Consider the following 14,202-nt stretch of genomic DNA (forward strand, 5'->3'; position numbering starts at 1 on the left):
AATTAATATTGAAGAAGGGCCCAGCATGATTTGTATTGTTGAGGGGATTGAATTATTTGGCTTAAGAGAATGAAGCAGACATCACAACACTAAATAGTGGAGGGCCCATGGTTTCATTTTGCATCATCCATTGAGCACAAAACGTCGGGGATTTTGCTTTAAAAGGGGTACCGTGAAGAGAAGAGGAGGCCTCGGTAGTGTAGGAATCTCAGTTGTTCCAGTAGAGTAGGAGACGGCCTGGAAGAGGCTCTGCCTCTTTCCCTCTTCCAATAGCTCGCTCACTGTTTACTTTCAGCACTTTTCATCTTTTGCAGTATTAGGATGTTAGAATTTTATTTCTGTAATGTCACAATGTTTGGAACAATTTACTCGTTTTATTGTTTATCTTCACTGTCATAATTTTAATTTAAATATTGAGTCTTTGATAAATTTTATTTTCAGTCAACTGATTTTATTTTATTGTCTCTTTATTTTACCCTTTAATATTTTTCTGCACCGTTAAATTCTGTCAATGTATTTTACAATTCAGTTTATTTTCAAACGTTATTTTTACGGTTTATTTTCTGTCAATGTATTTTCACTGATGTTTTTATTTCTGCATTTAATTTTACCGTTTTTGAATATTTACTATTCTGTTTTTACCGTCTTTTATCGTTCAGTTTTTAAACACTATAAAATTTATTTCAGTGTTTTTAAATTCAGTTGTGTTTAAATTCCAGTTTTAATTTATTTTTCCGCATCTAAAAATATTCACAAACCCCCCCCACTTCGTGTAAAAAAATCTGAGACTGAACTGACACAAAAATTGGTCCTTGAGAGACGACCTAGGAGTCATTTCCTAGTTATACTACATTCATTATTTGCAATCAAATTTGTATGACCGCGACAGTCGTATCAGAGAGTTTCCGAGACCTAAGGTTGCAGTTCGAGTTGGAGCCGAACAGTATTAAATGCTGCACCTTGAGGATAACGAGTGATGTGTTCGACCGAATCTGGATGAAACAACGAGAGGATGAAGAGCTAGTGAAGATTTTAAGCGCGCTCGGTACGGATCAGGCCAAACATTTCAACACTGGAACGGACGGCATGTTACGTTACATGGGTCGGACGTGCATTCCTAATGATGGTGAGCTGAAGAGGATTATCTTGGAGGAAGGACATCATAGTCGTCTTAGCATACACCTTGGGATGACTAAGATGTATCAAGACCTTCGACGTTCGTTCTGGTGACCAGGAATGAAGAGTGATGTCGCACGATTTGTGGCATCATGTTTAACCTGTCAACGTGCTAAAGCGGAGTATCAGAGACCGGGCGGCTTACTACAACCTTTGGATATTCCTGAATGGAAGTGGGACAGCATTTCAATGGACTTCGTGACTCACTTGCCTCGCACGGTCAAGAATCACGATTCTATTTGGGTAGTAGTGGATCGTCTAACAAAGAGTGCTCACTTCCTAGTTGTCAACTTGAAGACGTCCATGATCAACTTGGCCAAGCTCTACATCAAAGAGATTGTTCGTCTACATGGAGTGTCGTCCAGCATCATCTCTGACCGAGACACAAGATTCACCTCTCGGTTTTGGCAATCGTTGCAAAGCGAGCTGGGCAGCAAACTCCAAATGAGTTCAGCGTACCATCCTCAGACGGACGGTCAATCCGAGAGAACAATCCAGACGCTCGAGGACTTGTTGAGGACGTGCGTACTCGATCACATGGGCGTTTGGGATGATGTACTGCCGTTAATAGAGTTCACCTACAACAACAGCTTCCAGTCCAGCATTGGGATGGCTCCTTTCGAAGCACTATACGGACGCAAATGTCGCACGCCACTTTGCTGGTTTCAAGAAGGAGAAAACATATTGACGGGACCGGAGCTCGTGCAACAAACGACTGACAAGGTGAAATTAATTCAAGAGAGACTGAAGGCATCCAGAAGCAGGCAGAAGTCATACGCAGATAAGAGGAGACGACCCTTGGAGTTCAAAGCTGGAGATCACGTTTTTCTAAGGATTAATCCAACTACTGGAGTGGGCAGGGCGTTACGATCAAAGAAATTATCTCCCAAGTTCGTGGGGCCGTACCAGATCACAAGGAAGATTGGACCAGTTGCATACGAAATGGCTTTACCTCCTCAATTGTCCAACCTTCATCCGGTGTTCCACGTTTCTCAACTCCGGAAGTACGTAGCTGATCCCTCGCACATTTTGGAGCTGGAGGACGTTCGTCTTCGACAAGACCGAACACTAGAAATGAAGCCGATTCGCATTGAAGACGAACGCACTAAGTTATACAAAGGGAAGGACGTTCGTTTGGTGAAAGTGGTGTGGGACGACAAGACTGGCGATTCTACGTGGGAAGTTGAAGATGCCATGAAGGACTTATACCCTCATCTATTTCCTGGTAAGTCTTCCATTTTCGAGGACGAAAATTTTTTTTTAGTTAGGGGGATTGTCACGCCCCAATAATTACACTGATGAGTCACCACTGTGCTTCCATTAATGCACCGTGACACGCACACCCTTCCATTAAAACGCACTCACGCTCACATTGCATGCATGCTGACAAGTGTCACTTTGGAACGTTCTAAATAGTTAGTGGGATCCAAGTGGCAGCACGCGAATGGACGTTCGTCCTACGTGGGAAGAGAAAATTAATTTCTCTGAAAAACTCTTCCCATTCCTCTGAACGCTTCATCTTCTTCCCCAAATTTCTGATCTCCTAAATTCTCCATCTTCTCTCTAAAACCTTTCTTCTTCTCTCTTCTGTAACTCATCATTCTGCACTCCGATCACGTTTCAGAGCCGTGAGGACGATCACTGCACCAAGAGCTCCAGATTGAACCGAACAACTTACAGTTCTGGTAAGTTTTCTTTGGACGCTCGTTTCTGGAAGTTCCTGCAAACCCTATCCCGTTGCATGCAATGGCGTGGACTAAGTCCTTCCATTTTTCTTTGATTAGTTTAGTTGGAAAGCGTAAGTGAAACGTTGAAAGAGTCTCGGTTAGACGAATCAAGATCCACTCAGTTTAGGACGTTCACTGCAATCCGGGTAAGGGAAGCTTATTAGATTTAATTCATGTGATCTCTGTACTGCATGTGCGTGTGTGAAGTTTGAAAATATGATTATGATTATGAGATAATATATGAAAAAGTGATGCATGTATGTACTGAGAATTTTATGCTTGAGTATATGAATGAATCTGTAAAGTTGTATGTCGTATGATCTTGGTATTGGATGATTGGATATGATTTTTAATTCAACGCTTGAGAAGTATGAGATATGTTATGATATGATTAAATGAATGTAAGTATACTGGAAAATATGGTTACTGTATGTGTAATGTAAATATGAAAATCATATGAAAATGAACGTTCGTCATCGTACGGTCATATACTGTTCGGTTCCTTTTAAAAATGACTTAGAGTGAGATTCCTTCATACGGAAAAAGGTTGTGTCGTAGAGCGAGCGTCTTCCTTTGAAATGCTATTTGAGCGTTCGTCTTAAGTAGCGCTCGGTCTTACACTGAACGTTCGTTCTTAATAGCGCTCGACATTGAAATGAGCGTTCGTCCTAAGTGGCGCTCGGTCTCAGACCGAACGCTCGTCCATTTTCCGTAAATTATAATGAGCGAGGATAGCGCTCGTCCTGAATTTCCATATGCGTTTGTCCTAAAATTTGAATAGCGTTCGTCCAATTTATTTAGTGACGTTCGTCCAATTATTCGGTGACATTCGTCCAAATTAATTATTAAACGTCTACTTTCGCGCTCGGTCAATTACTGGCGGTTCGTCCCCTAAATTAAATTGTGTTCGGTTTATTTTATTCAACCAACTGGTGAGGTATCTATCCATTGGATTCGTTCCAGAGTCATTAAACTTAATTGATTCTAAGTATTTTTCCGATTGTACTAGAGTTAGTTCATTTAACTAATTCAATAATTCTTTCTTGGTCTCGCCCTCGACGTTCGTCCTCATTATGAAGAAGAGTGAACATTCGTCTTTTTATGAAAGTGGAACATAGAATGAAAATGTATTCAAGAAGATAAATTAAGATGTGCGACCACTATGAGAACTGAAATTGTGATTTTTGATTTTGAACGAGCGTTCCAGGGTGGAACGACTCTTGGTTGGAAATTGAGATTTGTGAAGTATGAATGTGGCAAGCTTAGCTGGCGGGTCATCCTGATATTCCGTGAGTACTCGTTCTCAAGTAGAGAGGAGTATGTCATGCGTGGGAATGGCAGGAGGTCTTAGTCCATAACTGTAACTTGGACAGAACGGACTAACCTCAGGTGGCTGCTGACGAGTATTCCAGCTATCACACCTGGGTGCATGGACGTCGTAGCTACACAGAATTCATACAGTCCAGACGGTCGTCTAGTATCAGGATTTTTAAATGACATTTACGTATGAATTGAATGAATATGTTGTGAACTTACTTGCTGTATTTAGTATATATGAAATGTATGCATTGGCCTGAATTAAATTCAATAAGCTTACCCTGTGTTATTTATTGTGTTGTCGTTCGTACTTGAACCTCCGTCTTGTCTATGCAATGATCATCCGTGTGGATGTGAGCAGATGGTGAGGCGTTACTTGAAGAAGCGCTGGAAGAAGAAAATTTGGAGGAAGCCAACCTCGTCGAAGTTGAAGTGAAGGCCGAACAGTGAGCGTTCGATTCTAGTTAGTGTATTTAGAGTAGCGAGCGGCTGTGAGCGAGCGCTCTTTTGATTGTAAATAGTTGGACGTGCGGTCATTATTTTGTACACCGTTCGTCCTTGCCTTTTTGTAAACGCTCGTTAATTTATATATGAAAGGCCGTTCGGCCATTTGTTTAATCCGTTTCCTTTACTTTTAAAACTGTTTTGGATTATTGATACGTGTAATTATTCTAAGTATATAGTTGATGACTGTATAATTTTGGGATGTTACAGTTTTAATATTAAATAAATTAACTTTAAGTTTTCAAAATTATCTGACATCCACTAAACATATTTACGGCAATATCAATATAATATTTCAAAAGATAATTATTCCTAAAATTACACAACAGATAGAGTGAAACAAATGGACAGGAAAAGAGTTAAGTTACGTCTGTATGAACTTTATAATGATAAAAATAAATATAAATAATATTCAAATTTAATTATAGATAGTTTTTATTTATTTTATATATTATTTTTATTTATTTAATTTAAAAAGATTACCAAACTTAAAGAAACGATTAATTTTAAAAAAAAATCACTTAAAAAATATAGATATGAGAAAGAAATATCTTTTTGTTATTATATTACTCAATACCTTTCAAATATTTTTTTTTTCCTAAAACTGACAGTTGAATTAAACTTCCCTTTATGTAATTATAAATACTGTATGTTAACATAAAATCCTTTGATGCCTCGTCTATATACATTAAAATTAATCTAAAATCTATTTTTAAAATATATCAAAATATAAATTATTTGATTATTCTATTGCTATTGTTCAATTTTATATTAATTATAAATTAAACCTAATTACTTGATAAAAGTAACTTAATGAGAACACTATTTTTGGTGTAAGGAATTAATGGAATATTTTGCATTATTATATCAAAATTATTTTTCTCCAAACTTTTATTTTAACTAAAAAGAAGTTAGATTTCCAAATCTTCCAAGTCTTTTTTAAACCTGACAAAATTAGTTTCTAAAAGATATTTATTTTCTAATGATGTTCTTTTGCAAGTATTATACTAATAGGAAAAAAATTAGGAAAATAGAAACAAATTTACTGTTTGAATAAAAAATAACTTTGACACGTCATCATTTTTTCCCAGTAACATATCTAAAATAGCAATCCAAATTTTACTAGTGAAAATTACATAGCAAAATTTACAAGATATATTCATAATATTAAATAAAGAAGTCCTTCTTTTATAACTAAAAGCTTAAATATATAATATCTATTCAAAATAAAAACTACTGACATATACATAATAAGATAAATTTCTCAATATCAACACCTTCGACTCAACGTTCTTCCTCTTTATATTATATGTTATCTTTTACTTTTCTGAGATTTATCGTCATCACAGGTAAATAATATTACACATAAGAACAAACATAATTTCATTAAGAAAAGTTTGTGTCAAGATACATAATTTAATTTAGAACATTTTAAGATGAAATTAAGTTACTGTGACATGACTTATATTAAAAATAAATTAAAGTTAAATCATATTGACACAGTTTAAGAAATATATTGAACTGAAGTCATATTCAACTTAAAAATGTTCTTGACTAAAATTATGTTATTTTAACACAAATTTTTCATATAAAATCGTGTAAAGATAATATAACTTATCCATATCCACAATTATTTTAAAAATTACCTACTTTAGTAAATTTTAAAAAAGAATTACTGGAAAAAAAAAACAAAACAAAGAGGCTTCTATAGTCTAAGCCATCCATCTCCATATATGTAGTCTCTGCTCTGAAAAGGCTCAGCTTCTTCTCTGCTTAGAGCTTTTGACCATTCCACCCTCTCACTTCTGTTTGATCCTTTTCCTGAACACTCATACTCCCCAAACATTGCAGTCCTGTCAAAACCAGAAAAAAGAAAACAATTTCAAAATATTGTTCTGGTTTTTCAGTGATTTTCAAATGCTATTTTTCTTCTTCACATCATGATTTGTTATGAGCATTTCCAAGTTTTGAAGCGTCTGTAATTTTTCACAGTATGAAATTGGGAGTGATCTTCAAACTCTTGAAGATTTCTAACAGCATTTTCTTGTGATATAATATAACAATTGAGATGATCTAAATGTGAGCTGAAATTATATACCCTTGTCTTGATGAATCACCCCAATCGCTCCATCCCAAGGGATTAATAACATCATCCATGTCACAGTTTGAATAGATTGTTGTTGCATAGTTCCCCCATGCTCTCCCAAGAAACACACTACCACTTCCTTTGATTGTGCAATTAACAAATGAAAAGCCTGTATCTTCATCTTCTGAGTCTCTGTGATGAGCTGCAATTGCTCCCCAAAACTCAGCTACAGAGTATACAACACACTCCTGCTTCCACCCAAGTGTCAGAAAAATGATTTTGCATAAACTGTTTGTGAAGAAGGAAGTAAACCATAAAAATGGGGGAAGTTATTTACATGAAACAACGATTTAGCATTGCCAAATATAAAATCAACAGATCCTTGAATGTAACTTCGATAGAAATAATGGATTCCTGTGTTATCAAGGAGGGTGTCTTGCTCCCCCACAAGCCTAACTCCATAGAATACAGCTTTATCACCGTCTACACGCAATGCTACTGCTTGACGTTTATCTGCTTCTTTATCTACCAAATTCTGCAAAACAGGTAGAACAAAATAAATAACCTTTAAGAAATCAACTTTAAATCTAACTTAATTAAGTCTGTTTAATCAGACATTGTTTAGTAACATGATTCTTCTGAAAAAATAGCTAACTCTATCATACTTTTAGTTCTGATATCTATTACGATTGAATAATCATGCTTACTTCAGTTCGAATTGCAGCAATTAAGTTTTCCAAGAAGAAAAGAATCCATTTGTAAGATGTAGTTAGTTCTTAATTAATTACCTGAATTGTAAGAGCTGTTGCGCAGAAAAAATCAGATTGTACCCATACAGTTGCTGTACTAATTGTGCCCATTTCTTGGCCGTTGGAGTCTTTGTCTGATGCCTTTGTACTGTTTGTGATAATAACTATGCCAATGCCATTACCTATAGCCGCTATATTTGCATTCATAGTTATGTTAGGTTTACCTATTAATGAAATGAACGGCTTGCTTTTCGGCACATGCACTCTTTCTCTGCATAAGTTAATTGCGTGCCACCAAAACATTCATTACTGCACATTTCATTATCATAACATAACAATCACTAAATGAAGATCTTGGGTAAGTCCAATAACTCTTTTTAGAAACAAAGACATGAACTTTGCTTTACATTTAAAAGTAAAAATATGCAAACGATCATCAACAAAGTCACCCAAAACCTCCCCTCTGATATCATTGTTGGGTCTATCGAAAAAAAGGTTTATCGGAAGATATAATACCAATGAGATCACCAAAAATTTTAAAATAATGTATTAACGAATCTTTTCTTTTTATAAGGTGTTTTACTTTTTCATTTCTATCAAATATGAATTTAGACACACTTAAATTTTCAAGAGTTCATCTAAAAATATAATGAAACAGTAAAGAACTCATAGGATCTTAAGAGGCATGAGAAAAGTTACAGAAAATCTTAGCTATATGATGAAAATGAGTACAAAAAGTTGAACTGTTGTCACAAACCTATAAATTCCAGGATAAATGAATATCTTGACCCTCTGTGTGTTGTTTTGCGGAACCATATCTACAGCTGCTTGAACCGTGGTTGAATCTCCGTTACCATTTTGATCGACCACAATAACTCGACCACCAACGTTGGATGTTGTATCCTTTTCATCCACCATGAAATCATCCCACGTAATCACGTTTCCAGCATGATCGCTATCAGTATCACCAACACACTTCAACAGCAACACCAAGAAAACCAAACCTGATGATAATAACATCAACCTTATCTTACTCATTCCTCCTCCAACTACTAAACAACACACTCTAATAACTTAATAATGTGATAAAGGAAATAATATGGAAGGATTTGAATTCTAGGGAGTGAGAGAATTGATAACACTAAGAATGAGAATGAAGAAATTGATGAAGAGAATCATGCATGAAATGAACCTCAAAGGAGTGATTTTGTTGGTCTGGTTTAAGTTTATAAAGAACTCATCAGCAACCAGAAGAGTTTGTACGAACACTGGATGGAATATTTTTATTGAAATAATTTCTGTGTATTAATTTGTGTGAAGTTGATTTGGTCAACATGCATGCATACATTCATATAGATGGTTACGGTGGACACTATTAGGTTATGGGGACCAACCACCAAATTAACCTGTTTATTCACTTCACGATTTGGTTTCATACTTCAATTTATTGTATATTGAATTGGATTGCATTACAGTGCACGCAATGTTCAATGCGTCTGTGGCTACAGTGAAAGATAGGGAAAAACCAATTCTCATAACTATCTTCCAATACCAAATATCGTTATGTCAATTATAGTATATCTGAGTTATTGTCAGTTTGAAGTTTAAAGAGAATGACTCAATTTCTTAGTAAAAAATTTAAGAAACCGACTATTTCATTATTGGTCTTAAGAGCTTTCCAAAACACTCTTACATGTGTTATGGAAAGAGCTTTCCGGAACACATTGAAAGTTTTTAAAAAAACTTTCAGAATAAGTTCTTTTAGCAGTTTTTTTCTCTTCTTCCTCTGCAATCACGGCGGCAGTGGTGACGGTTATTATGTGGTGCAATTGTGAATGATAATTGAATATTTTCAGGATTAAATATGTTTGGGAGTTGCTCCCTCCACCCCCACATATCTTTTCCTCCACCTCCCCTTTACTTTTTTGCCCCTTCCTCCACCTTTCCTTTATTATTTTGCCCCTCAGTAAAATTTTATTTTTAAAATTATTGTTTTTTAATTTTATTCATTTATAACATATTTCACTGATAACCTACGTAGTTCCTTGTATGAGTAAAATATTTTTCTGCAAAGCTTGGTGATCGTGAAAAGAATTATCAAGCAATCTTCCTCTTGTTCTCGGTACAGTAGGTGGTGCAGTGCGTTTATGGTGTAGTGTCCTTGTCGTGGTTCCTCTCCAGGTACGTAGTCATAATCCTTCCTATAATCCTAAACCCTAAACCCTTCCCATACTTCCAATAATCCTTTTAATATCCAAGCCTATAATCCTTGCATGAGCCATAAAATAAAAACGAAACGAAAAAGCAATGCTGCCTCTGGACGGATGACATCCTTCAACGGATATCAACATCCGTTTAAGGCGAAACGGATGTCGACATCCGTTTGAGGGAGGATTTCATGTTCTGTCAGACTCTCCAGAACTGATTGTAGAGGAGCGGTGTCCTGGATTGATCTGTTTGGGAGTGTCTGCGAGAAGCGAAGCTGGCGACCACACTGACTTGGAGGTTTGCTGCCCACAATGGCAGCACACTTGCTGCTAATGACATGGTACTTCGTGATTTTCATTGTTTATTCTTTTTCTTTTTCATTCATTTTATGTTATACCATCATCATTACTGGTAGAGGAAAAGTGTTTGAGTATTAGGAAATACTTGTAACTTTACAAAACTTTAAGTTCTCTTGCACATATTGGAAACCATTTCTTCAAATTGCTTGGCGGTCCGCTATGTTTTAAAATTTTAGTTGTGGTTATAGAAATTTTGGACAAGGGAAGGATGATGCAACGGCAATTGTGGTTGTGGAGACTTCTAAAACTGCAATATGGTAGTCGCAATTGTGGTTATGAACATCTGTCTAAAACTAGAATTGATTTGTGCTTTTTTTGGTGTGCCAAACTATTCCAGAAAGCGTCGTTGTGAACCATGGAAGTGTGTTATTTCATTCTACTATCTGTTTCTTCTCTCCCATTGGAAAATATCTGTCACTGTTCTTTGATTGAAACGTCTATGGTTTTACAGAAATATGAAGATGATGGTAAATATTCTATTGTAGATAGCAAGCGTTATTTTAGTTACGCAATCTACCATCATTTGCTATATATCCTTCTACATATCCTTGGTTCTGTGACTGGGTGAAGGGTAAATGCTAGAAATGGAAAAAAAAGGTCGCATTGTTATATTCTCTTAAGACTATAGCATTCATGGCCATCTGTTTTAATGGGTTACTTGTAGCGTTTATTCTAAACTGGAGTCTATTATACAGAGGCTTTCTGCTGCATTGTATAATGCTGTATATTTTTTACTCCATTTTAACTTTTGAGGATATAATTGTCATTTTAGAAGGATATAATTGGCATTTTAGAAAATTGGGGAGGTGGAGGAAGAGATGTGTGGGGGTGGAGGGAGCAACTCCCAATATGTTTTTAGTCCCTAAACTATTCGTCGTTTTTGGTTTTCGTCTCTTTTTCAAAATAAGGTACAATTTGGTCATAATTCTTTTCGAAACTTTGGTTTTAGTCATCGAAAGCTAACACTATTAAAAATTTGGTAGTTTTCGAGGTTAGTTTTCGAGGAATAAAACCAAAGTTTCGATGACTAAAACTAAAGTTTCGAAAAGAATGAGGACCAAATTGTACCTTATTTTAAAAGAGGAACGAAAACCAAAAACGACCTATAATTTAGGGATAAAAACATATTTAACCCTTCCTTATATTATGGGGTACAGGAAGAATTTTGATGGGTGCATGAAACAATTCTCTTATTTATTTTGTAGTGTTATGCTCGGTTGGGCCAGATTTATTTGGACCTGGATCCACCAAGTGGGACATTATAAGTTTGGCCCATAAAGGGAAAATATAAAATAATGGATAAAATAAAATTATGCAAATTACTGACAACATAACTTGAATTCTAAAGAGTGTATTTGGGAAAACTGAAAAAAAATATTTAAATAATAAATTATATATAATAATAAATGTTATCGCAATGGTTTATAACTAGAATAAGTTTTTCCAGACAAATAAATATAATATTTAAACAAACAACAAAATGACTAATACATTTTTAATTAATATGCATTAATTATTATTCTTTATCAATGTCATATTTATGCTATATCTTCAGTAATGAACTATAAAATACTTTGAAAAACTTAATTTTAAGAACTAAGAGTAAACCAAATAAAAAAACATGACAGGAGTTAAAATCTTGAATAAATTAAAATATGAGAAATAAAAGTACAATCAAACTTCTATATGTGAAACCAGCCGCCAAGGATCAAGACAATTATGTCTTCTCTTCCATGTTCGGTCCAAAAGAAATTTTAATTTTATAATCCCTTCACTGTACAATGCCAATAATGCAAAAATAGCTTTAAAATATGCAACTTTTTAAAAATATTTTTTTATCCACCATACCCGAAAGATTCTCCATTTTTCACAAACAGTTTAGTTTTGTCATGTCATTCAAAAACAACTTAAAAAAAGCATAAAGACTTGATATATGATATAAAATAGATATTGCCACACACAATTCAGAGTTAAATATTTTGCTATATTTAATATTAAACCAAATTACATTCACATGTAGCTAGATTTATTTTTTTAGAGTAAGTCGATAAATGAATTATTTAAATTGATTGGTTGATTATTATAACATAAAAGATATTGGTTTATTAAATTAAAAAACATAAACTTTTTTGAATGTGTGGTGCATCCAAAGGGTATTATTATTACACTGAAGAACACTAAAATCTATGTTTGACAAATCCACCAATGATTCAAGTACTTATTCTTTTGTTATGTCTCTCTCTTCAAAGTTCATCATTCAGTGAAATTGGGATGTGGAATCTGCTCTTCTGAACCTTAAAGCTTTTGCTTCAAGTCACAGATCACAATCACATAACATTTTCCATCAAACCATTCAATTTTGCCTCAAAATCATGTTGAGAAGGCACTCCCTTCTGAGTTCAACACCAAAACAAGTGTCCCTCTTTTTTGTTAGCCATTTCCATTCCACCCTTTTCACTCCATCACCAAAACAAGTGTTCCAAACCCATCATCGTTGGTGGGGTTACCCCAAAAGCTTCAAACCCAGTTTCAACCCCTCCTCACCCTTTTGCAGACACAAAGCCAGCACCTTGCACAGTGGTTCCTCTGTAGAACAAATTGAACATGTCGAAGTTGCTGACCGCGATGTCTGGATGAAAATGAAGGATGAAGCAAGATTTGATGTCACTGTGGAACCCATCTTGTCAGGTTACTACAACACTTCCATTCTCTCTCACAAATCATTAGAAACGGCGTTGGCCAATCACCTTGCCGTCAAACTCAGCAATGCATCTCTTCCTTGCAGCACCCTTTCTGATCTTTTTGTCACGGTTTTGGAAACTGATGAAGCCATCATGGCTGCTGTGAAGAGTGATCTGATTGCAGTTAAGGAGAGAGACCCGGCATGCCTGAACCTCGTGCACTGCTTCTTGAATTTCAAAGGCTTTCTGGCATGTCAAGCTCACAGGGTGGCTCACAAACTGTGGCTGCAGAGGAGGAAGGTTCTTGCTGTCATGATTCAGAACCGGGTTTCTGAGGTTTTTGCGGTGGATATTCATCCGGGGGCAAAGATTGGAAGTGGGATTTTGCTGGATCATGCAACTGGGATTGTGGTGGGAGAGACGGCTGTGATAGGGAACAATGTGTCAATTCTGCATAGTGTGACATTGGGAGGGACTGGTAAGGTTTGTGGAGACAGGCACCCAAAAATTGGTGATGGGGTTCTGATAGGTGCTGGAACTTGTATTTTGGGGAATATTAAGGTTGGTGAAGGGGCAAAGATCGGTGCTGGTTCAGTTGTCATTAAGGATGTTCCTCCTAGGACTACAGTTGTTGGTAACCCTGCTAAGCTGGTAGGAGGAAAGAACAACCCTGTTAAGTTGGATAAGATTCCCAGCTTAACCATGGACCATACTTCACATATTTCTGACTTCTATGATTATTGTGTTTAGACCTTGAAGTGTAATGTAGTGTATTCCTCAAGCATGCTTTGGAATTTTGAGTTTAGAAATGATTATGATTGATTGGGGTGGCTCTTGTTTGTTAAGAGAGAATTCATGTTCTCCTACTGATAATAATAGGAACGAAAATAACAATGAGAGTTGCCTTGATTACAGGATGTTGTGTATGCTCAACAGTTATACTCATGTATGTATGTATGCTTGTGTTATCAGTATATGTGAATTTCACTACTATTGTTTTCATTTTCCTTTATACTATTGGCATTTACTAAGTCTGGTAAAAGGATTTGATGCATGCAACAGCATATGTATTGGACAAGTAACACATGGTTGTTGTACATTCTAGCCTCTTGCTTGCTACTCTGAAGTAATAAGATGAAGTATAACTACAAGTTTTTTGGGGAATGCAAAATGGTTAAGATAAATGGATAGTCTTTTCTTATTTCAGTTACAGCTAAAAGAACAATTGTTACCTAATGTTATGAGATTCTTTATAATTCACAAATTGAAGAAAGAATAATGATTAAAATAATAATAACTAAAATTTACTCATAATATTATTAAATTATTATATTATAGTAAATGAAATATCTTTATATAATTATAATAATAAAATTGCTTTTATGATAATAAATT

The 14,202-nt window shown here is 35.4% G+C and overlaps 2 protein-coding genes across 2 annotated transcripts; one reads left to right on the top strand and one right to left on the bottom strand.

Annotated features, from left to right (window-relative positions):
• Positions 1-6,357: 6,357 nt before the first annotated feature.
• LOC108337886 (pectinesterase QRT1) lies at positions 6,358-8,672 on the bottom strand. The gene is made up of 5 exons (XM_017574482.2): positions 8,317-8,672; positions 7,599-7,830; positions 7,148-7,345; positions 6,823-7,058; positions 6,358-6,577 (listed from the first exon to the last, which is right to left on the bottom strand). Exons 1-5 carry the CDS (start codon positions 8,595-8,597, stop codon positions 6,430-6,432), a joined length of 1,095 nt encoding a protein of 364 aa, XP_017429971.1. The 5' UTR covers positions 8,598-8,672; the 3' UTR covers positions 6,358-6,429.
• Positions 8,673-12,303: 3,631 nt separating this feature from the next.
• Positions 12,304-13,809, top strand: LOC108337337 (serine acetyltransferase 1, chloroplastic). Its single transcript, XM_017573839.2, has one exon. The coding sequence runs from the start codon at positions 12,499-12,501 to the stop codon at positions 13,555-13,557; it is 1,059 nt and encodes a 352-aa protein (XP_017429328.1). The 5' UTR covers positions 12,304-12,498; the 3' UTR covers positions 13,558-13,809.
• The last annotated feature ends 393 nt before the right edge of the window (positions 13,810-14,202 follow it).

This window comes from Vigna angularis, chromosome 7, assembly GCF_016808095.1.
Source record: "Vigna angularis cultivar LongXiaoDou No.4 chromosome 7, ASM1680809v1, whole genome shotgun sequence".
Taxonomy (NCBI): Eukaryota; Viridiplantae; Streptophyta; class Magnoliopsida; order Fabales; family Fabaceae; genus Vigna; species Vigna angularis.